Source organism: Monodelphis domestica, chromosome X (assembly GCF_027887165.1).
Source record: "Monodelphis domestica isolate mMonDom1 chromosome X, mMonDom1.pri, whole genome shotgun sequence".
Taxonomy (NCBI): Eukaryota; Metazoa; Chordata; class Mammalia; order Didelphimorphia; family Didelphidae; genus Monodelphis; species Monodelphis domestica.
This window is the reverse complement of record NC_077235.1, coordinates 82210123-82231590: the sequence shown is the minus strand read 5'-3', so window position 1 is coordinate 82231590 and position 21468 is coordinate 82210123. Positions and strand designations below refer to the sequence as shown.

Sequence of the window (21468 nt, the reverse complement as noted above, 5' to 3'; positions counted from 1 at the left end):
CCCCAGGCCCCTTCCTTCTCTCAGTGACTTGACCTTACCTAGCCCTCAAAGGGCAGTTCGATCGCCTCTCGTGCCGAAATGCTTCCCTTGTGGAATCTGTTCAGGGAGCTCTCGCTTCCTCTGTTAGGGAAGACGAAAGTTTGACACTGACCACTCTTCTGATTTATTTCCACGTGACAGATGAGCCACCGTGAGGTCAGGGCTCCATCTTCTTTTTCTCTTCTATTCCCTCCTCTCTGGGTTTTTCTGACACTGCTGTCCCCTGGTCATTCTCCTGTCTGTGTGATCCCTCATTCTCAGTCTCCTTGGTTGGCTTGCCATCCACATCATGCCTGCTCCATGTCGGCGTCCCACAAGGTTCTGGGCTGACTTCTCTTCTTTTCCCCCTCTCTAGCCTATTTCTCCTAGTGATCTCATCAGTTGCCGTGGATTCAGTGATCGCCGCTAAGCAGATGATTCTCAGATTTATTTATCCAGCCCTAACCTCTCTCCTAAGCTTTAGTTTGGATCTCCTAAAAGGCTCATAGACATCTTAAACTCAGTGTGTCCAGAACAGAACTCATTCTCTTGCCCCAAGAGCCCTCTTCCTTCTAAACTGGCCCGTCTCTGTTGAGGATACCGCCACCCTGTCAGGTGTCCAGGTCTACAACCCAGATATCATCCTGGACTCCTCGCTTCGCTTCTCTCCCATCCCTCCTCCCTAATGAGTAGCCAAGCCCTACCACTGTACCTTATTAAAATCTTTCACAGACACTCCCTTCTCTCCTCTGATACTGCCCCCACCCTTGTACAGGTCTTCAGCCTTCTGGCTGATCTCCATGCCCCAAATGCGTCCCCACAACAGCACATTCTCCACTCAGCTATCAAAGTGGCATTTCTGATCACGTCCCTTCTCTACTCAATTGACTCCAGTGGCTCCCTATTGCTTCCAGGATCAAACAGAAAAGCCTATGTCTGGTGTTCAAAGCCCCTCGTAACGTGGCCCCCTCCCACCTTTCCCATCTTCTTATACTCTATTTCCCTCTGTGTAGTCTGTGATCTGAAGACACCGGCTTCCTTACTGCTCCTCGAACAAGACACTCCATCTTCTGACTCCCTTCCTTCCCCCTGGCTGCTCCCCTTGCACAGAACGCTTTCCCTTCTCACCGCCTAGCTTTTCTGGCTTCTTTTAAATCTCAGTTAAAGTCCTATCCGATGCATGAAGCTTTGCCCTGTTCCCCTTCATGTTAGTTCTTTTCCACCCAGACTACTCCAAGTGATCACGTTTGCATAGCTTGTTTCGATGTTTTCTGCCCCGACGGAGTATGAGCTCCTTGAGGGCTTTTGTCTTTCTTTATATCCCTGGCACACAGTTAGCACTTAATAAATGCTTGTTGATCCGATTTCTATGTTCTAGAGGGACTGGGATAGACAGGGACTAGACCTGAGATCTCACTAATATTGGGAATTTCCAGTTAAGGAGACTCCATCTACAGCTGTAGTTTGGTATCTTCTCGGCAAGTGACACCCTTAGAGGTGGTCCAGAGGCCTGAGAGTTTAGGTGACTTGTCCAGGATGTGTCCAAAGTGAGACCTAAAGCCAAGCCTTCCTGGCCACCCTTTACCAAGCTAAGTTGCCTTTTTCATACATTCCATGGAATCCATTGAGTATGGTCAATAGTTTTCATGTAATGTATACTGGCCCCATAAATCGTCTACACTGGTTTGTTAAAAGGCTTATTTGTTTGAAGTGTGTTGGCCATAAAATAAAATAAAGAGAAAATGTTAACAAAATATGTTTCGCGTGATAACGTTATGTAAAATCCAGATCAAATTGTTTGTAGAAGGGGGCAGTTGGGTGGCTCAGTGGATAGAGAGCCAGGTATGGGGAGGGGAGGTCCTGAGTTCCAGTCTGGCTTCTGACGCTTCCTAGCTGTGTGACCCTGGGCAAGTCACTTGTCCCCCATTGCCTAGCCCTTACCACTCTTCTTCCTTGGAGCCAATACACAGTATTGACTCCAAGATGGAAGGTGAGGGTTTAAAAAAAAAAGAGAAATAAAGCAGATGCCCATCCGTTGGAGAGAATGGCTGTACCTTGAGAAAGAATGGCTATGAAGAGTTTAGAGATTCATGAACTGATGCAGAGCAAAAGAAGAACCAGGAAGACCATAGCCATGATGGAAATGGGAAGAACCCAATCAAAGAGCCTATGGAAACCCATCGCTGTGGAATTCTAATGACCAGCCTCAACCCTGGGAAAAGAAGGAAGCACATCTCCGTCTCTTCTTTGACGGATTCTGTGCAATGGGGCATACATACACTGTCAGATCCAGTCCATACACTGGTTAATTGGGTCTCGACCCCAGTGGCTTCTTGCTCTCTAGTTTTTGCTCTCTGGGTAGAGGAGTGGGGAGGGATATATGTGGAACCAAAGAGATCAATGTAATTAAACTTTTTAATATAATCCATCAAATTATTCAGTGGCCATATAATATTTGGCTGTGAGCAGAAAGACTGATGGTTCAATCTCTCTCTTTTAAAACTTTTACCTTCCATCTTGAAATGAATATTGACTCTAAGGCAGAAGAGTGGTAATGGCTAGAAAGTGGGGAGTAAGTGACTTGCCCAGAGTCACTCAGCTAGGAAGTGTCTGAGGATGGATTTGAACCCAAGACCTCCCATCCACTGAGTTCCCCCAGCTGCCTCTGCTTCAATCTCAAAAGGTAGAGCAGAACCTGAAGACACGAGGAGGGGACAAGTCATGCTCTCCTCTGGGGAGAGGCTAGTGACACGAGTATGAGTTTGGATTCTGTGTCTCTTTCCCAATTACTGTAGCACCAGGGGACTTCGCTGACCCTTCCCCATCGATACCACTTCCTCTAGGAGGTCCTCCAAGTCCCTTATGAAGAAGGCATAGCTCTGGCCGGGGGCATTCTTGTGTGTGTGAAGGATGCTGAGGATGGCCCTCTCCATTGTCGAAGGGCAGAGGCACATTGTAACCATGGGAACACTGGCTTTGAGGTCGAGTGATGGACCTGGCCTCAAGGTGAGTCATGGCCCCAGCGTCCCTTCTCATGGCTTTGGTTCCCTGTTTCTCCCTCTTTTTCCCATTCCCCAAGCACAGTGTCATTTCCCTCTAGCCTGCGTGGACTTTTCCCTAGCAGAGTGGAAGTGAAGACTGGGGGAGAAGGAAAGGAATGAGAGGACAAATGGAGTCAGGAATAATCTTTGAGCAAATGAAGTCAATGCTTAATGGGCCGGGCCGGCGGGATGGGGTGAGGTGAAGTCAGCTTCTTGGAGACCGTTTCTTAGATTAAGCTAATTCCTTCTTCCATGGGGGTTTCATTAAGCACTGAGGCAGAGACCTAATTCTCAGGCTCAGCCGGGAAACCAGTTGGGAACCCTTGGGTCCTCCCCCTAGCTTGGCGACTTTCAGAATTCCAGGTCAACAGACTTGGAATGACCACTCTGTCAACTCGGACAGCCCCCCGAGCATCAGACAATTCTTTGACCCTCAGTAACAGCAGCAAAGGCGAGAAGCAGATGGAGGGGAAAGGGTCGGGAATGGGGGGGGGGCTGAGGTCTTTGAGGAACCCATTGCACCTGTTGTCCTCGTGTCTCAACTGAGGCGATCGCCCTCGTTAACAACAGTGCCATTATCATCAGGCCCTGGCCTGTTCCATTGTGGCCCACAAACCGAGCCCCCTCCAATCCGCCCTTTGCTTTGCCAGCTGCGTGTGTGGCACCAGGGATGCCTGGCATGCTTCTCTAATTCGTGCAAACCACCCAGATGAGACTATCTATTTGAAATCGCCATGGACTCGGCCCAGGCCTGTACCACGCTGGACACTGGAGGAATCTCTGCGACGTGCGTCTCTACCAGGGGCTCCGGGCTGGTTCAAGGCTTCCTCTCAGCCTGGCTTTGCCAGCCAAAGTGGAAGGTGAATGAATTAGGGAGGAACAGGCCAAGGCAGGAAGAAGACCCTGGCACCCCTTCCTTTCGTCTCATTTGTCTCCCTCCCTCCTTCCTCCAGCTTTAACTGATCCCCCACCTGGAAGGTCCTTCAAGAGGGAAGCCGGCCAGAGTCCTTAGATGTTACCAGATGGTTTCCATCTCCCCTGAGCAGAGGAAATGAGCTGAATACCAAAGTGCAAATATTTGGTGAGGAAGGCAAGTTTCTTGGAGGAGGCCTGCCTATGGTGTCTGGTAGGCTCATAGCCTTAGAGTTGGACGGGACCTCAGAGGCCGTCGCGGCCAGCCGCCTTGCTAACTAGGCCCAGGGCTTCCTGACTCTGACCATTGAACCACAGTGCCTCTCTTCAGACGGGCCTTGACTGAAGGGAAAAGGAGACCCCATTCTAGTCGGGTGTCTGGCTACGGTGCTGGGGAACGAGACTTGACAAGGACGCTCTCCATTCCTCTGCTCCAGGCAGGATGAGAGCCACCCTGGGCCACACACTCACTTTGCAAAGGGCCCGCTACTCCACCAGGAAGGCAGAGCGCATGCATGGATGGGTGGCTGGGTGGGAAGGTCGTGGACACTGACTGGTCTGCCGATCTTGCCTCCTCCCCAGTCTTGCTGAGAGCTGGGCCCACCCCAGGCAGAAGAGCAGCGTTTTCTGCCTCGTCTCCCCTCCCCCATTGCCCAAAGCACCTGCCATGCCACTCTAGCTGTTGGAAGGTGTGAGGGGGGCAGGGAGCAAAATGTAGGTCGCTGTAGGGCCCCGGTGGAAATGGAGAAACGGTATTCATCGTCCCAGCTCCCCCTGCTCCTTTGTTGCTTTAGAATCAGAGCTGGTAGAAGGTGTCCTTCACTGCCTGCTCTTCCTGTAGCCTCGCTTCCCCAAGGCATTCACTCCGCCTTCAGCCAAGGCTGTCCTCAGGCCTCCTGTCAAGAGAGACACTTCAATGCCTTTGGTGCCGTGGGTGCTGAGGCCGCTGCACTGAGAGGGAGCCGTGACCCCGGTGCCTTCCCGCTTGTCACTGACTGGCACGGTGCAGTCTGTCCTTGCCCGTTATCTCTTCCTAGATCCATCGTTCAGATCCCTGTCTGTGGCCAGGCGACCACTGAGGACGTGGGCTCTCAGCACGTGGAGCCCTAGGCTTGGCCTATCCCAACCTGCCCATTCCACGGTGGCCAGGCCACAGTCTGACTCAGATGGCATTTGCTCTTGGCTGGTGGATCCCATGAGGGAAGAAAGTTCTAGCTGAATCAGAATCTCACCAAGAAAATGGCCCTGGGGAGCAGCAGAAGACGGGGGTACCCTCGGGCTGCTAAGCCACCCCCTCTCTGGGCTGAGCCTCTGAACCAGGGCCCGGCAGCCTTCCTTCCTTCCATCCTAGCTTGGGGCTGCTCCTCTGGGGGCTAGCATTGGGCCTGTAACCAAGGACCCCTCAGGGAGTCATCTGAGAGGCCAGAAATAAGTCTGAGAGTCACCTCCCTTCCGGGCAAGGAGGGGAAGGCAGGACAGTGCGGCCTGTCCCTCAGAGAAGGGAATGGCCCAGGCAGGTGACCTCAGACAGGGCCAGCTCTCTGCCAGATGAGTCAGCACATGGCCATCTGCCTACCCACACATCTTCCTTCAGGTTCCGTACCTCCCCCAGACCCCCGAGGTCCCCCAGTGCCCATCACACCTACGCTCCCAAAGCATTCCGCCAGCCCTAGCCAGACTGTTCCCATAAAGCTGGGCCCTCGCTTAGCTCAGATCTGGGGAGTGATCTGATAAATTAATTCAAAGTAAATTATTAAATAGCTCATAATGACTTGAAGGGAAGGCACTTGAGAGCAGACTCGTAGCCAGCAAGGCTGGGTCCCAGCCCTCCCTCCATCATGGGCTCTGTAGGGAGTTTTCAGCCCCGGAACTCCCTATGCCAATGAAATGACAGGGCCAGGCTCCCTCCTCCAGTTCACTCACTCACTCACTCACTCACTCACCTACTCAAAGAACAGATGCCTTGACGTGGAAAAAGCTCGAGGGTGGCCCAGAGTCATGCAAAGCATCATCTGTGTCTGTCCTCTAAGGTCTACGGATGCAGTTGTTGACCACAGAAGGCCGTGGCCAGGAATACACCCAGCACCAGTGCCAAGAGCACCCTCCCCTCGATCCCAGCTCCACCTCCCGTGGGCATCTTCATGTTGAGAGGAGAAGAAAGCCTTAAACAAAAGCAATTACTTTCTAATGGCGAGTGGAGGGGTCCGAGTACCTCTCGCCCTTTATGAAAGTCCAGGAAAATCTTTAGATTTGCCACTCTACTGTTTTCCAAAAGCCTATCTCCCTCTGGTCTCTGTTGGCAGCTAGGTGGCCCAGTGGACAGAGTGCTGGGCCTGAAATCAGGAAGATTCGTCTTCCCGAGTTCAAATCTGGCTTCAGACACTTACTAGCTCTGTGACCTTGGGCCAGTCACTTCACCACTTCCCTCAATTTCCTCATCTATAAATGCACTGGACAAAGAAATGACAAGCCACTCCAGTGTCTTTGCCAAGAAAACCCCAAATGGGGTCACCAAGAGTTGGACGTGACTGAAACGATTGAATCTCAGGTCTGGACATTGTCCTTTCTCCTAGCTGGAACCCATTCCCTTTCCTAGGCTCTTCTGTGCCTGGAAACATTCATCTCTCTTGAAACCTGCCCGAGACATCAAAGAACACTTATTTGAGACCCTACCCATATCTGCAAGACACTGGTCCCTCCTTCGCAGCCCAGAGCTGCCTTGAAATGAAATGGGAGTGATTTGTCCGGTCACAGAGCAGTGAGGGGCAGAGGTAAGATTCGCAGTCAGGCCCCTGATTGCAGTCAATGCAAACATGACCAGAAAATCTAACTAAAACAGTTAAGCCTAAAGGCAGTAGTTAACTAGGACAGCTCTAGGTTCATATTCCAAAGAATCCAAAGGAATTACCTTGCTGGATAGGAACCCCCCCCCCAATTCTAGCCAAGATTTGAAGAAACAGAGACTTCCTCCCTCCCTCCCTTCCTTCCTTCCATCCTTCCTTCTTTCCTTTTCCCCTTCCTTCCTTCCTCCCTTCCCCCTCCCTCTCATTTCTCTCCTCCCTCCCTTTCTTCCTTCCTCCCTCCCTCCCTTCCTTCCTTCTTCCTTTCCTTCTGTCCTTTCTCCCTTCCTTCCTTCCTCCCTCCCTCTCATTTCTCTCCTCTCTCCCTCCCTTCCTCCTTCCTTCCTTCCTTCCTTCCTTCCTTCCTTCCTTCCTTCCTTCCTTCCTTCCTTCCTTCCTTCCTTCCTTCCTTCCTTTGTTTTCCTCTCCCTACTCTGTTCCCTTCTTCCTTTCCTTCCACCCTCCCTCCTTTCCTCCCTCTCTTCATTCCTCCCTTTTTTCCTCCCTCCCTCCCTCCCTCCTTGCCTTCTTTCCTTCCTTCCACAAGTATCTAGTAAGCAGCTAGTAATTCTAGGCATTGTATTAGGCTCTAGGGATACAACTACATAAAATAAACAGTCTTGCCTTCAAGGAGCTTACATTTTATTGTTTATGGGGAGGGGAGAGGAGAGTGAATTCTGCATCAAGCCAGTGATTCTGTGACGTGAAAGGGAAAAGGGAGTGCAAGTCAACCATGGAGGCCAAGCAGGGTAAAGATGTGGAGATGGGAGATGGAATGTTGCGTGGGGAGAATAACAAGTAAACTCATTCAGATAGACCCTAGCTTATGTGAAGAGGAGGAATGAACTCAGAAAGAGAGGCTGGAGCCAGATTAGGAAAGTCTTTAAAATGCCAACCTGAGGGACTTGGGTTTGGTCCTAGAAGCAAGAGGGAGCCCCTGGAGCTTTTTGAGCAGGGGAGTGACCTGGTCAGACCTGCCCAGAGGAAGATCCCTTTGACAGCTTGTGCACTGGATTGGAGAGGGGAGATAAGAGCCATTAGGAGACTATTGCAATAATCCAGAGAGGAGCTGATGGGCATTTGGACGAGAGGAGGTGTAGCTGTGGGGTACAGTGCGGAAGCAGAATTGGCAACACTGAGGAGAGAAGGCTTTCGAAGGAAAGATAATGAGCTCTGGTGTGTACATCTTGACGTTCAGGTATCTCCTGGCTACTCGGGTGGGAATATCCAATAGGGAAGGATTCAGAGCTATGGGACTAAAGCTCAGGAGAGAGATCAGCCCTGGATATAGGAATGTGGGAGTCACGTGCACAGATGACTGAATCCATGAATGCTGAGGAATTCCCAAGAGTGTGAAGAGGAAATGGTGTGTGTACACTGATGCTTAGTGGGTGGAATGGAATTCAGCCCAGAAACCAGAGAGACAGAGAGAAAGAGAGAGGAGGATTGCCTGGGAAGCGGTGGTAGATAGCAATGCTGGCTGCTAGAGAGAAGCCAAGAAGAAGCAAAGACTGAGAAAAGCCCTTGGTGCGATCACTGGTGACCTTGGGATGTGTTAAGGTCCAAAGTCATATCACAAGGGTTCAGAAGTGGGAAGCAAGACAGTGGAGACATGAAGACAACATGAACTCCTAGAGGAGTTCAGCTGCCAAGGGACACAAAAGAGAGAGCTTGAGGGGATGGTAGGATTTAGGTAATTTGTTTACATTTTTTTTCTGAGGATGGAAGAGATCTGAGTCTGCTTGTAGGCAGGCAGAGAGGAGCTAGAGATTAAGGATTAAGGAGGGGCAGGGGCATGGCAGAAGGAGTAGTGATTGCAGGGCAATCTGCCAGAGGAGATTGGATGCTTTGAGATCAAGGATGCAAAGTAGAGGGGCTTTTGGTGACAAGGAGAAGGGACAGGGGCAGCTGGGTGGCTCAGTGGATTGAGAGCCAGGCCTAGAGACAGGAGGTCCTGGGTTCAAATCTGGCCTCAGACACTTCCCAGCTGTGTGACCCTGGGCAAGTCACTTCACCCCCACTGCCTAGCCCTTACCACTCTTCTGCTTTGGAACCATACATAGTATTGATTCTAAGGTGGAAGGTGAGGATTAAAAAAGACAAGGAGAAGGGACATCTCTTCATTGGAGACTGAAGCAGAGGCAGACAGTGGGGGGCTGAAGATGATGCTGTATAGAATTGGAGAGAAGACAGCACTCTTGGGGAATGGCCTCAACTTTTGAAGCAGGAGCTGATTTCCTCTGCTAAGAGGAAGGTGGACAGGAAGCTTGGTGGTAGGAGAGACTTGAGAAAGGAAAGGAAAGGGTGAAACAGATGCTAAAGAGAGTAGGATGGAGTATTAATGAGGCAAGATTAAAAGGCTTGTTGGGTAGGGGAGGTGGGGTCCAGACGGGATTAGATTGCAAATCTGGTTGGCCCAGTCGTGCAGATTCTTCCATTGGGGTTCAGCAGTGTTCGAGCTGGAATGGATGAGAGCAATGGCGCCAGTAATCCGGACTCAAGGGTACGGGGGCGAACCGGTTGGAAAATTGGGGCAAGACTCTGAAAGGTGGGAAGTGTGGTCAGAGCAGGAGGGATGATCCCTTACTGCAGAGCAGTGGAGGAAATGGCGGCTGTGAACAGGAAGAATAGGTTCAGGAGAGTGGAGGCCGAATGAAAGATGGAAGGGTAGGTGGTCATGGTCAGAGGCAGAAACATTGGCGTTGTGGTTCGTGGAAATGGAACACCTAGGGATGCCAATGGGAGCAATGGTGAGATCATCCTTTTCCGTGGCTAAGTGGGGTGAAGGCAAAGGTCCTGGGAGCTAAGGAGGTTCATGAACGGAGACCTCGAGTATCAGAAGAGGTAGGTATAACAACAACAATGACTACAACAATAACAATAACAATGGCTAGCATTTAGGTAACACTATACATTTTGCAAAGCACTTTATATGTGTTATCTTATTTGGTCTTCACAAAAACCCTGGGAGATAGGTGCTATTGTAGTCACCAGTTTACAGATGAAGAAGGTGAGGCCCAGAGAGATTAAGTGACTTGATCAGGGTCAAACCAGTGTTTGAGGCAGAATTCAAACTGAGGCCTCCTTGATTGTATCCACTGTGCCAACTGGCTGCCAGATAGAGAAGGATAACTGTCAGCCAGGTACCAACCTCCTGAAGAAGGAGAGCGAATGAGCTGGGGTTCGAGAGATGAAGTCCCACAGAAGAGGATAAGGAAGGGGGCCATAGTGGTAGGGAAAGGATCTACAAGTGCCCTTGAAGCCCAATGCCAGGGCATATTATGGTTTTGTCTTTCTAAAAGAGCTATAGCACCAGGCTCCTGGGCTTTCTGCTAAGAAAAAAGGTGAGCCCCTCCAACTACAGGTGAGAGGAGAGAGAAGCTACACAACCTTGTACCTAGTGGGGCAGCACCGAAGGGACCAGCAGACACATGAGAAAATACCCCATGCAGAGAGCACACACTTGCCACCGACAATGTGCCATCCAAGACTGGGGGTGGGCAAGGCCATTATCAGAAGCATTTGAAGGTTGATCTGCTCCCTACTCAGTTGTGCCAACTAGGTCCAGTAGAGATTTGTGATCTAATCTCATTTGGTCCCCCACTGGGGCACAATGAGCCTTTGAATCTTGCCAGATGATGCTCTATCCCATTCCCTTTAGCATGTTTTGAACTTTCCTTTCTTTCCTTGTCTCCTACACCACCCACGTCCCTCGCCCCTTCCTCTCAACTGAGGAATTTGTCTGATCTTTTAAAAATTGGGGTCATTCACCAAAGGAATCCTCTCCTTTCTGCCTCTACACATCATCTTTGTCCCTTGGCTGTCTCTGCCTCTGTTCCCTTTGGGTGCGTTTCTCCTCGTATGTGTGCCTCTCCACACACACCTTCCTTCCGTATGCACCTATTTTCCCCACTGAAAGTGTCTTTGAGGAAGAGTGTGCTCTGGGGTCAGGGGGGGAATCTTTTATTCCTATTTCTCCTACTATGTTATTCCATGAAATGCCTTTGCCTTGACCTCACTGTGTCCTCTGGCTGACTAGCAAAAGTAAACACGTCAGTGGGGGCTCCTGAGCTATTATTTTGAGTGGCTGCAGACCTAGAGAATGTCTTGAACCTGGGGCAGACTTGCCTAAGGAACCCACTGTGCTAGCTGGGGAGTGTCCCAAACTGCTACACGTCAAATGTGCCAAATAAAATGCGATTGTATTGTATGCCCGCCTCTTCACATTATATGGAGGCAGTTTCCCCACTTGATTCCTTTTGCCAAGCAGGGGCAGAAACCTCTCTCCACCCTCTTCTTCCCTCTGGTTCCATTTCACCCTCCCTTTCTCTTCCCCTCCCTTTCTCCTCTTCCACTTCTCATTTTCTTCTCCCCAATCTGGCACTTCAGAGGAAGGACGAGATGTTTGAGGGAGGCCTAGCTTTGGGCCTCTTAGATGAGAAGGAACTCCCTGTCCTTGGAGAGTCCGAGGAACAAGCCCACAGTTGCATGCCGCATACCTGAAGGACAGAGCTGAAGCCTTGGGTGGCTTCTTTCAGCCTTCTAAGGTGCCTTGGCACAAAGGGGTCAAAGATGAACTGTAGGAGTTACCGCCATGTGACCTCAACTGAAAGGTGCCCCCCTCAGCTCCTACAGTCTGCTCGCTAAGCAGCCCTCAGCCCATGGGGTCTTAGCTAGCAGCTAGCTAGAAGGATGGGTCTGGGCCCTAATTCCCTGGATGCTCCAGCACCTTCTCTGGAGGGAGCAGTCCAGGCCAGACTGGTTCGACCTGCCTCCATGTTGCTTTAGTAATCCTCTCCTTCCATCTACAGAAGTAAAATGGAACGCAGGTCATTGATTTTGGCGGCCAAAGACAAGACCCCCAGACTAACGGGAAGAGCCATCTTGGCCCAGGACCCCTTTTACGATGGGATGGGAGGGTCTGTCGACTCCAGCCTCCTGGAGACATTACCATCTGTTTCTTCTCATTCCCTCAGATCCCAGTGACTGCTCTGAATCTTGGGAAGTGGGTGGCTGAAAGGAATGTGGTTTGCTCCCACCCCCTCACCGTTAGGAAAAACCCTGGAGGTCTTCAAACAAATCATTTAGCAGCCAGGTATGGATTGGGATACACAAGTGCTGGGTGGACCCTCCCAGCAATTCAGTCGTGGGCTTCTGGGAAACCTGCAAACAGCCCATGGTCTCAGTGAATCAGGCCATATTCTGGCAGGGCAGATACCTCCAATGCAAATCCCAAGAGGCTTGTCTCCCAAAAACCGTGGCTCCTTTGCTGGGAGATTTGGGGTGGAATTTGGGGGTGTCTCAGAATCAGAGAAGCAGAGAAGACAACAGGAGGGACCTGGGGCAAAGGTCTGGTTTTTCCTACCTTTCAATATCAGATATTATTGTATCTGTAGCCATGTATATTTTCTCCTACCCCTGCTCTACACCAACGTCATTGATGACACCATTTGTCCAAATCCCAACAAAAAAGACTACCACGAAAATAACCAAACATTCTTCACTAGGACCAAGATGGGTATCACATCATGGATAGCAGGGGAAGATGGCTCGGTAGTAACACAGCTAACATAATTCGCCATGTGGAAAGAAAGATGACTTCCTAAGCCATGCAACTATTGCTAAATAGATGCAGAAAAAGCAATCCCTGGTGAAAATGTAATATTCATTCATGATTTACAAAAAGAGCCTGGGCAAAGAAGGGAAATGTTTTAATGTCCCAGAAAAGGCATATATCTAAAACTAAATGCACATATTATTTGCAATGGGGAACCACAAGAAGCACAGTGTCCTCAAATGTCTCTGTGCAGTTTTAAGCTCTTAAAACTTTTGGAACACCCTGTACAGAAATAACCCCTTTGCTATTTAACATAGTTCAAAAAAGACTGTCAGTGGCAGTGACAGAAGAAGAAATTAAAGATGGAAACTTTGGCAAAAAAGAGACAAACTGATTCCTCTTTGCTGAAACATGATGGCTTACTTAGAAAACCCAAAAGAATCAGCAAAGAAACAATTAAGACAATTCATGGTTTCAGTAAAGTAGCAAATTACAAAATGAAGCCATGGTTTCTATCAAGCAATAACAAAATCTAGGAGGAAATAATAAAAAAGACTCCCACTCAGATTAACTACAAAAAAGCACAAGATATCAGGGAGTCGATCTACTGGGACATACTCAAGACTTATGTAAATACAATTATGAAACATCTTTTAAAGAAATAAAGAATGACATTGAAAATTGGAGATATATTCATAGTTAATGATTACGAACATCTGTAAGTTAATTTGCAGATTAGGTGCTGTTCCAAACTACCTAGAGGGTATTCTATAAAGCAAGATGAATTCATAACAAAATTCATTTGGAAGTACAAAAGGTCTTGAATTTTAGGGCAATGTAAAAAGTAGGAATGTAGGGTAACAGCACTTCCAGATCTCAAATTATGCTATAAAGCAGTAACCATCAAAACTATTTGATCTTGGTTTAAAAAAAAGTATGAAAGTCAAAAATGTAACAGACCAAAGGAAGAATCAGAGGCAAATGAACTCAATAACTGCATCCAATAAAATTCTTAACACAAATTATATGGAGAATTCCTCATTTAACAGATACTGCTGGGAAAACTAGAATGAAGTTTGGCATAAATTAGGTTTAGAGCATCATTGTATATACCATAAGCCACAATAAGTTTAGAATGAATGAGCAGCATGAATATTAAAGATCAGAGGGGCAGCTGGGTAGCTCAGTGCATTGAGAGCCAGGTCCTGGATTCTAATCTGGCCTCAGATACTTCCTAGCTGTGTGACCCTGGGCAAGTCACTTGACACCCATGGCCTAGCCCTTACCTCTCTTCTACCTTGGAACCAATACCCAGTATTGACTCTAAGATGGAAAGTAGGGGTTTTAAACATATACATATATATTAAAGATCATATCATAAAAACAGAAAGGAAGATTTTGTGTCTTTCATAATTATGACTGAAGGGGAGAAGTCATTGAAGTGATCACAAATGGTAAATGATGTTATATGAGTTGTATAAAATGAAAAATATTGTTCATGAACAAAATCAGTGCTGCTAAGAAGGAAAACCTTTAGCTGGGAAAAATCTTTGTATCAAATATCTCTAAGGATCTGATATCTAAGATTTCTAGAGAATTAAAAAGAACACACATACATAATAAGAGCCACAGGACAAATGATCAAAGGATATGAATAAATAATTCTTAAAATAATTGCAACCTGGGGCAGCTGGGTGGTTCAGTGGATTGAGAGCCAGGCCTAGGGACAGGAGGTGCTGGGTTCCAATCTGACCTCAGATCCTTTCTAGCTGGGTGGCCCTGGGCAAGTCACTTGACCCCCATTGCCTAGCCCTTACCACTCTTCTGCCTTGGAGCCAATACACAGTATTGACTCTAAGATGGAAGGGAAGGGTTTTAAATAATAATAACAATAATAATTTTGAGCTATTAACAATCAAAGATTGTGCCAAATCACTACTCTGAAGAGAACTGCAAATAAGGATAACTCCAAAGTCCATTCCTGGCCCAAAAGACTGGCAAAGATGGGGATGGTCAGCACTGAAGGGGCAAAGGAAACCTGAGTGCACTGAGGCCCTGCTGGTGGATCTGTGAAGTGGTCCCGTCATTCAGGAAACCAATTTGGAATCACACGTTGAAAAGCAATGAAAATAGCCATATCCTTTGACCCCATGGCTAGGGATAGACCCTGCCGAGCCCAATACAGGTCCCAGATGAAACCAGATTTTCCCCGCAGCACTTCTTCTGGTCAAAAGACTTGAAAACCAAGCCGATGCCCATCACTTAGGAAGTGGATGAACAGACTGTGGTCCAGGAATAGACTGGAATATGAGCATGTTGTAAAAACAGTATATGAGGAATTCAAAGCAACATGGGAAGCCAGGAGGAGCCCGAAAACAATACAAGCGGCGACTACAACAATGTAAATGGGAAACACAACACATATGCAAGCGTTCTGGTGCCTAAGCTCAGGAGCGCTGGGAAAACGCCCCTTCTGGCCAGCAGTGGGGGCCCATGGGCCAGGCGACATTGATATACTGACGAGCACACTCGAGTGAGTGATGTGCTGGTCGGCTTTGCTGAAATGCCTTTTTTTCTTTCCTTTTTAATGTTTGTTGTTAAGGGCTGCCCTGTGAATAGGGGAGGGACGCAGATGCATGTAGAAATGAAGAAAACAAAAACTATTAATAAAACTGTAACATTTAAAGATAAAGTATGATGAGCTCATCTCTGGGCCCCTAATTACCATTTCTCTCAAGTTCTTTGCAAGACAACAATTCAATCATCTGTAGTCTGGGATTGTCAACCTCCTTGTTTTACAGGTGAGGAAACTGAGGCTTGATGAGGCTAAGCTGTCCAAGGTCACATAGTGGCAGAGGTGGAATCGGAACCTCCCTTTTTTACTCCGAACCTATTCTTCTGTCCAGGAGAGCGCACTGTTATACTGCACAGCTCTGAAAGAACTCAGGCTGGGGAGCCCGAACAGTGAGCTCTTGCTAGCTAATTAGGCCAAGGTCTCTCCATTCAGAATTTCTTGCTATCCTTTCTACACCACATTCCCCCTTGCTCTCTTTTCTTTTTTAGGGGTATCAGATACAGATATTGCTTCTGGTTGAGGAATCCGGGATACCAGAAAAGCTTCTATGGAATAAACCCTAGCCAACTCTTTGATCTCCGATGGGACCCTTTGGCCAGAACAGAGGGCAAACTCCCCTTGGCCTTCCCCCACCCCTCCCCCTGCCACCCCCGACATTACCGGATGGACACTGAGGTTTTGTTCTCAATATTTCAACTGGATGGCCCTCAGCTCAGGGGTTCTTAGCCTGGGATCCATGAACCTATTTTTTTCCAACTAGTTTCAACTTATTTTTAATTAATTTCAACAATTCAACTAATTTCAACTAATTTTTCTACTAATTTCAACTCATTTTTCTCCTAATTTGAATATAGTTTCATAGTTTCCACTTGACCAAGTGTTGCGTTTCCTCTGCATTTACAAGTGTCCTTTTGAGGAGGCACCCAGGGGCTTCCCGGGGCTGCCTGTGGGGTCCAGGACAGTCAAAGGGGGAAGCTGGCCCAAGTCCGGGCTCTCGGATTGGAGCCAGGATTCTGGAAGGCTTTGCTCCAGAACAACTTCCACTGAGATGAGGCCTCTTCCCCAATGTCCTCTTTCCTTGGTTGGGTTCCTTTGCTCTGCTCATTTAGCAAGAAGGGGAGTACTGCATGCTAAGATGAGTTGTCTCCTGATAAGGGTGCTGCGTGTGCTATCCCTGCTCCCCCCTAGGGAGTGACTGGGCATCCTGCAAAGTCATTTTCTCGGGAGGGATGCTGCTGCTAAGGTAAGGGGAAGCCTATCAGCCTTGTGGGCCAGGCACCAGAGAGACCGTGTGACATAGTGGAGAGAGCCAGAAAGTCCCGAATTCGAGTCCTCACTCAGATACAGCCTGGTGCGAGACCCAAGGGAAGTCACTTCCTCTCTCTGTGTCCCCTCTGCTCTCTAAGACTAGAGGTGGCAAGGCAGGGGTCCCTAGTTTTGCCCCTGCAAAGTCCCTTCATGAATAAAGACAAAAATGTGGGCAAAGAATCCTTTGGCCTTCAGCACCCTGGTGGAAGGCTCCCTCCCCTCCATCAGGTGGCAGAGGGTACACACGCTGGCATCATACATGCCAGGGGCAAAGCTGCTCGAGTGGGAGGCTCTCCAAGGGAGGGAGGGACCCCACAGTGGAGAAAAGACTGAGTCGGGACCAGAAATCCAGTTGGAAGATCTCCTCCTTGAGGAACCCATGGCTGGGGGCCCTGGATGGAGGGGGAATGCCAGTAAAGCTTTGGGGATCACTAGGAGGTCCTGGCCCTTCTGAAGCAATCTCCGAGGCTCCGTCCGAGTGCTGAAAATAAGGGAGACTCTGGAACTGGGTGAGGGGGCGGCAAGTGGCCAGAGACTCCCTCTCTCCCTCTTAGAAGTGCATTCAATAAGATGCCAAGGCTCTTTTGCTTGAATCTCAACTTCCCCCTACTTGGCCCCGCTGGCTTTTCCAAGGGGCCGTCTCCCAAATCAGTGAGAGGGCTTCTAGCTTGGCCTTCCCTCAGGCCCAGAGTCCTGTCCCCTCCTTCCCATTCTGCCTGGCAGTGTGCTTTCAGCTTTCTCCTCTGAACAGAAGGCTCTCTCCCAGGGTTGGAGAGCCTCCTGGCTGCTTTTCTGCCACCTCAGTTGTCCTAATGCCAGAGCATCCGGGGACCTGGATGTCTTCCTTCCTCCCCCCACCCCACCCCACCCCAGCCCATGTATACCTGCATATATTAGCCTCAAAGATCCCCTACCCGACACTTTAGTTTGGCTGCCTTGGCCTTGATTTTCAGATCCCTGCATTGGAGACCAGTGGACCTATATGGGCCTCAGTTTCCTGATCTGTAAAATGAAAGAGTCAGACTAGGTAACCTCAGAGGGTCTGATCATCTTTAGCTTTCTGAATTTTTGAATTTGAGCCTTGAGGAAATTCCTCACCCTGCGTGGACCTCAGTTTCCTGACCTTGGCAGCTCCGATCCATGGCCTCCAGATCTCTTGGGCTTCAGCTTTCTCTGAGCTAAGGAAACGGAGGAGCTCCTCTCCAAGGGTCCTTCCGTCCAGTCTGGGAACTTGTTCCAAACACCCTTTGGGGGTCACTAGATTTCCAAAGAATTGGTTTCCCCCGTAATCCTGGGGATTTGCCCTCTATTTAAAACCCCAATTTGGAAAAGGGGCCCAATGGCTCCCAAAAAAGACCAAGAGCCCCTGGGTGCCCTTCCACCATTTCGGGGGCCTAATCTGGAGAAGCATGGGCTCCCTCTCCAACTCTAGTCTGGGATCCCATGACTTTGGCAAAGGACTTTATTTCTGTGGGCCTCAGTTTCCCCGCCTGTAGAGTGAGGGGGCTGGGCTAGATGGCCTCTGCGGACCCTCCTGGCCTAGGTCTGGAACCCTAGGATATCTGCCGAACTTGCTCCCCAAGGGCACCCTGGGGAGGAAAAGCCCGAGAGTGGTACAGAGGGAAGCCAAGGGCACTCACTGGGGCTCTCGGGCAGGGCCGATGGGCATCCCCACCGCTGCCGACCACTGCAGGTGCCGCGAGCTAGATCACAGTCCCCGGGGCTCCGTCCCTCTCCCGCACCCGGGCTGCCCATTTCCCCTCTCCCTCCCTAGGGCCGCGCTCCGGGGGAACCATCTGCGCGCTCCCGAACGCATTCCGAGAGGGGCTGCCCCAAGTATGGACGCCGAAGAGGGATCCCGGTCCTTGGAGACGCTCCGAGGGTGCCCGGCCGCCCTCCCGGCCGCTCCCGGCTCACCCACCTGTGGAAGAACAGCAGAATGGACAGCATGGTCTGGTCGATGTTGCGGTTACAGATGCCCTCGTTGAGCAGGTAGCAGGGGTCGCGGACCACCGGCTCCAGGGAGTCCTGCCGCATGATTCTGTTCAGCTTGTCGGCGTTCAGGTTCGCGAACAGCAGCTGTTCCCGCAGCTGCCGAAAGTTGCTCACGCTGGGGCTGGCCAGGGAGCCGCTGCTCCCGCCGCCGGCGCCGCCGCCGCCGCTGCCGCCGCTGCCATCGGCGCTGCCCCCGTCCTCCTGGCCGCTGCGGCTGGCCAGGTCCAGGCAGCAGGTGCAGCAGTCTAGCCCTACAGGTGAGGACAGGGCCATCGTGCTCTCTCGGGAGAGGTCTGCAAGGGCCACCCCGGCTCCTCGCTGAGCCTTGTCGCGGCCAAACTCAGTGAGTGGCCCGCGGAGGCGATCCTCAGGGCTGCTGCTGCTGCTGTGACTGGCGCTCTGCTGCTCACTGGTGCCCGGCCCCCCAGCTACACAGCCCAAGTTTCTCAACTTAACACCCAGACTCAGGATTGGACCTGTAGCGAGCGGCAGTGGGAAGACTCCCAGGCGCGGCTGGGGAGGGGGCGGGGGCTGGCCTGGGGGGCGGAGAGGAGGAGACACACAGGGGAAGCCTCTTTCCTCTCTAGGTCCAGGGAAAGAGCGAGCGAGGGAGAGAGAGAGAGCGCGAGCGAGCGAACTAGAGAGGGAGGGGGAGGGGGGGAGAGAGAGAGACAGACAGACAGACAGAGACAGACAGACAGACAGACAGACACAGAGAGAGACACAGAGAGACAGAGACACAGAGACACAGAGAGAGACACAGAGAGAGACACAGAGAGACAGACAGACAGACAGACAGAGACAGAGAGAGACAGAGACACAGAGAGACAGAGAGAAACAGAAAGACAGAGACACAGAGAAAGACAAAGAGACAGAGAGAGAGACAGACTGAGAGAGACTGAAAGAGAGAGACAGAGAGAGAGACGAGAGAGACTGAGAGAGAATGAGAGACACAGAGAGAGAGACTGAGAGAGAGAAGAAGAGAGACAGAGACAGAGAGAGAGAAGAAGAAGAGGGGGGAGAGAGGAAGGAGAGACAGAGAGAGGGGGAAAGGGAGACAGAGAGAGAGACTGAGAGAGAAGAAGAGAGACAGAGAGAGAAGAAGAAGAGATAGGGAGAGAGGAAGGAGAGACAGAGAAAGACAGAGACAGACAGAGAGAGGGGGGAAAGGGAGAGAGAGACAGAGGAAAGGGGGGAAAGAGAAAGAGACAGACAGAGAGAGAAAGGGAGGGAGACAGAGAGAGGAAAAAGGGAGGGAGAAGAGAGACAGAGAGAGGGACAGACAGACAGACGGACAGACGGATGGACAGAGGGAGAGACAGAGGGAGAGACAGAGAGAGAGACAGAGAGAGAGAGAGTGCTACACACTGTAGAGCCACCAGAGGGCTATGACAGTGTGCAAATCACTACTGGAGGGCAGGAAGAAAGTTAGCAGCAGCTGCTTTTAGGTCCCTTGGCCCAGTGTGCAGCCCAGAATCCTGTACTCACTCCAGCCTCCCCCCCCCCTCTGGAGCTGCTGTGCTGAGGGGCTGCTTTCTCCTCCCCAACCCCCTTGCCCAGGCTCCAGGCTCCCTCTCCCAGTAGCCTAGTCACATCCTTCCTTCAGAGAGCAAGCAAGTAAGCAAGCAAGGCTAGGCCACCTTCCCTTCCCATCCTAGCCCCGCCTCGCTGCCCTGGCTGGACTGAGGATTTTGCTTGTCTCTGGGGAGGAAGGAAGCAGCAGGAGGGATGAGAAGCCCCTGGCCCCAGCCCTTCCCCTGATGCCAGTTTGCCTAGGTGAGGAGCTCCTGGAGGGCAGGGAGTATTTCATTACTTGTCTCTGTAGAGTGCAGCAGTACGCACAGCACAGTGCCTGGCACACAGCTTAAAGGCAGGGGGTATTTCCTTCTGGCCTTCTACCTCCTGCGTGTCTTCCCTAATGATTCAGTGATGGATGACTTCTATCTTCCACAGGACTAGGAAGCGTCTCTTCACCAAGGATGGCCTCTCTGCCCTGGCCCTCCTTTCCCTGCTGTGGCAGTGCTCCTGGGGTACTAGCATGCCAGGCCCCAAACCTATTGATCAGCCCACTAAAGAGCTTAAAAACACTTAGTGGTCTCGTTTTCAACCCAGGGTCCTATTTCCTTCCAAGGGCCTTCTCTTCTCCCTCAGGTTACCACTTGCACAATTGGAGCACACCCTAGGGAGAGTTGTTGTTTGTCCCTCACAAGTTCAATATTAAATGACTAGAAGAATCCAGAACAACTATTTCCTCCAACTGGCATTCTCCAGGTTTTTCCGCCTCAACTCTCTCCTTGCAGTAGCCAACAAAGCCAATGGGTATAGCCTTGGACTCCACCACCCCGGAATGTGTTTGGCTAGTTAGACACTGGTACCAAAGCGTGTGCATGGTGGGAAGGTGGGGGAAGCCTTGTGTTTCTGGCCCATGTTATTGTTGTTCTGGATTATTAAGTTCAACTTTGCCCCGTTGGCAAGGAAGGCCCTCTGCCCAGTCACACCCAGTTGTGCTCAGTTGTGCAGTCATAATAATAAGAATGCTGCTGCTGATAACAATCATTGCCATTTCTGTAGAGTTCTGAGATTTACAAAGTGGTCTTCCCGGCAACCCAATGGCGTAAACAATCTTCTTATATCCACTTGATAGATAAAGAAACAGACTTACTTAGGGCTATACATCAAGGGTGGAAATCGGGAAGTGCATGGAGTGCTAGACTGGGAGTCAGGAAGGTGTTGGCTCAATGAGACAATGGCTGGCTGTGTGACCTTAGCCAAGTCATTTAACTGCTCTGTTTGCCCATCTGTAGATTTTGATCCTAGAACTATGCACAGGTGGTCCAGGGGTGATCAGAGCTGCCTGTCCAGCTTGTGGCTCATATGGCCCTGCTTATTGGGGACTGATCTAGGGGGTCATTAAGGATCTCCAGTTCTCAGTAGGACCTTATTGCCACCTTTCTGGACTCTCCCTTGGCCCCAGGAGCAGGAACATGGGCCAAGCCCCCCAGGGCCTGGGACCTAAAGACACTTAAGTGCTCTGAAGAAATTGGATTTGTGTTGGGCAACGATAGCTTGGTTTGGGTAGACTCTTGTGTCGGAGCTCCCGTAGCAGCGAGGCCTCTCGGCCCAAGGATGCTACCAGGAGAACTCCAGACACCGGGAAAGGCAGCTGGCAGGTCCTGGGGCGGGGGTGGGGGGCTGGGAGGAGAAATGGGGAAGAGGGCCTGG

At 50.4% G+C, this 21468-nt stretch overlaps 1 protein-coding gene across 1 annotated transcript in view; it reads right to left on the bottom strand.

Moving 5' to 3' along the window:
* TSC22D3 (TSC22 domain family member 3) overlaps nucleotides 1–18764 on the bottom strand; it is a 79112-nt gene extending 60348 nt beyond the window's left edge. The window contains exon 1 of the mRNA XM_056809418.1: nucleotides 18173–18764. Within this exon, the coding sequence (XP_056665396.1) occupies nucleotides 18173–18519 (347 nt within the window). The 5' untranslated portion in view covers nucleotides 18520–18764. The remainder of the gene's footprint in view (nucleotides 1–18172) is intronic.
* Nucleotides 18765–21468: the final 2704 nt, after the last annotated feature.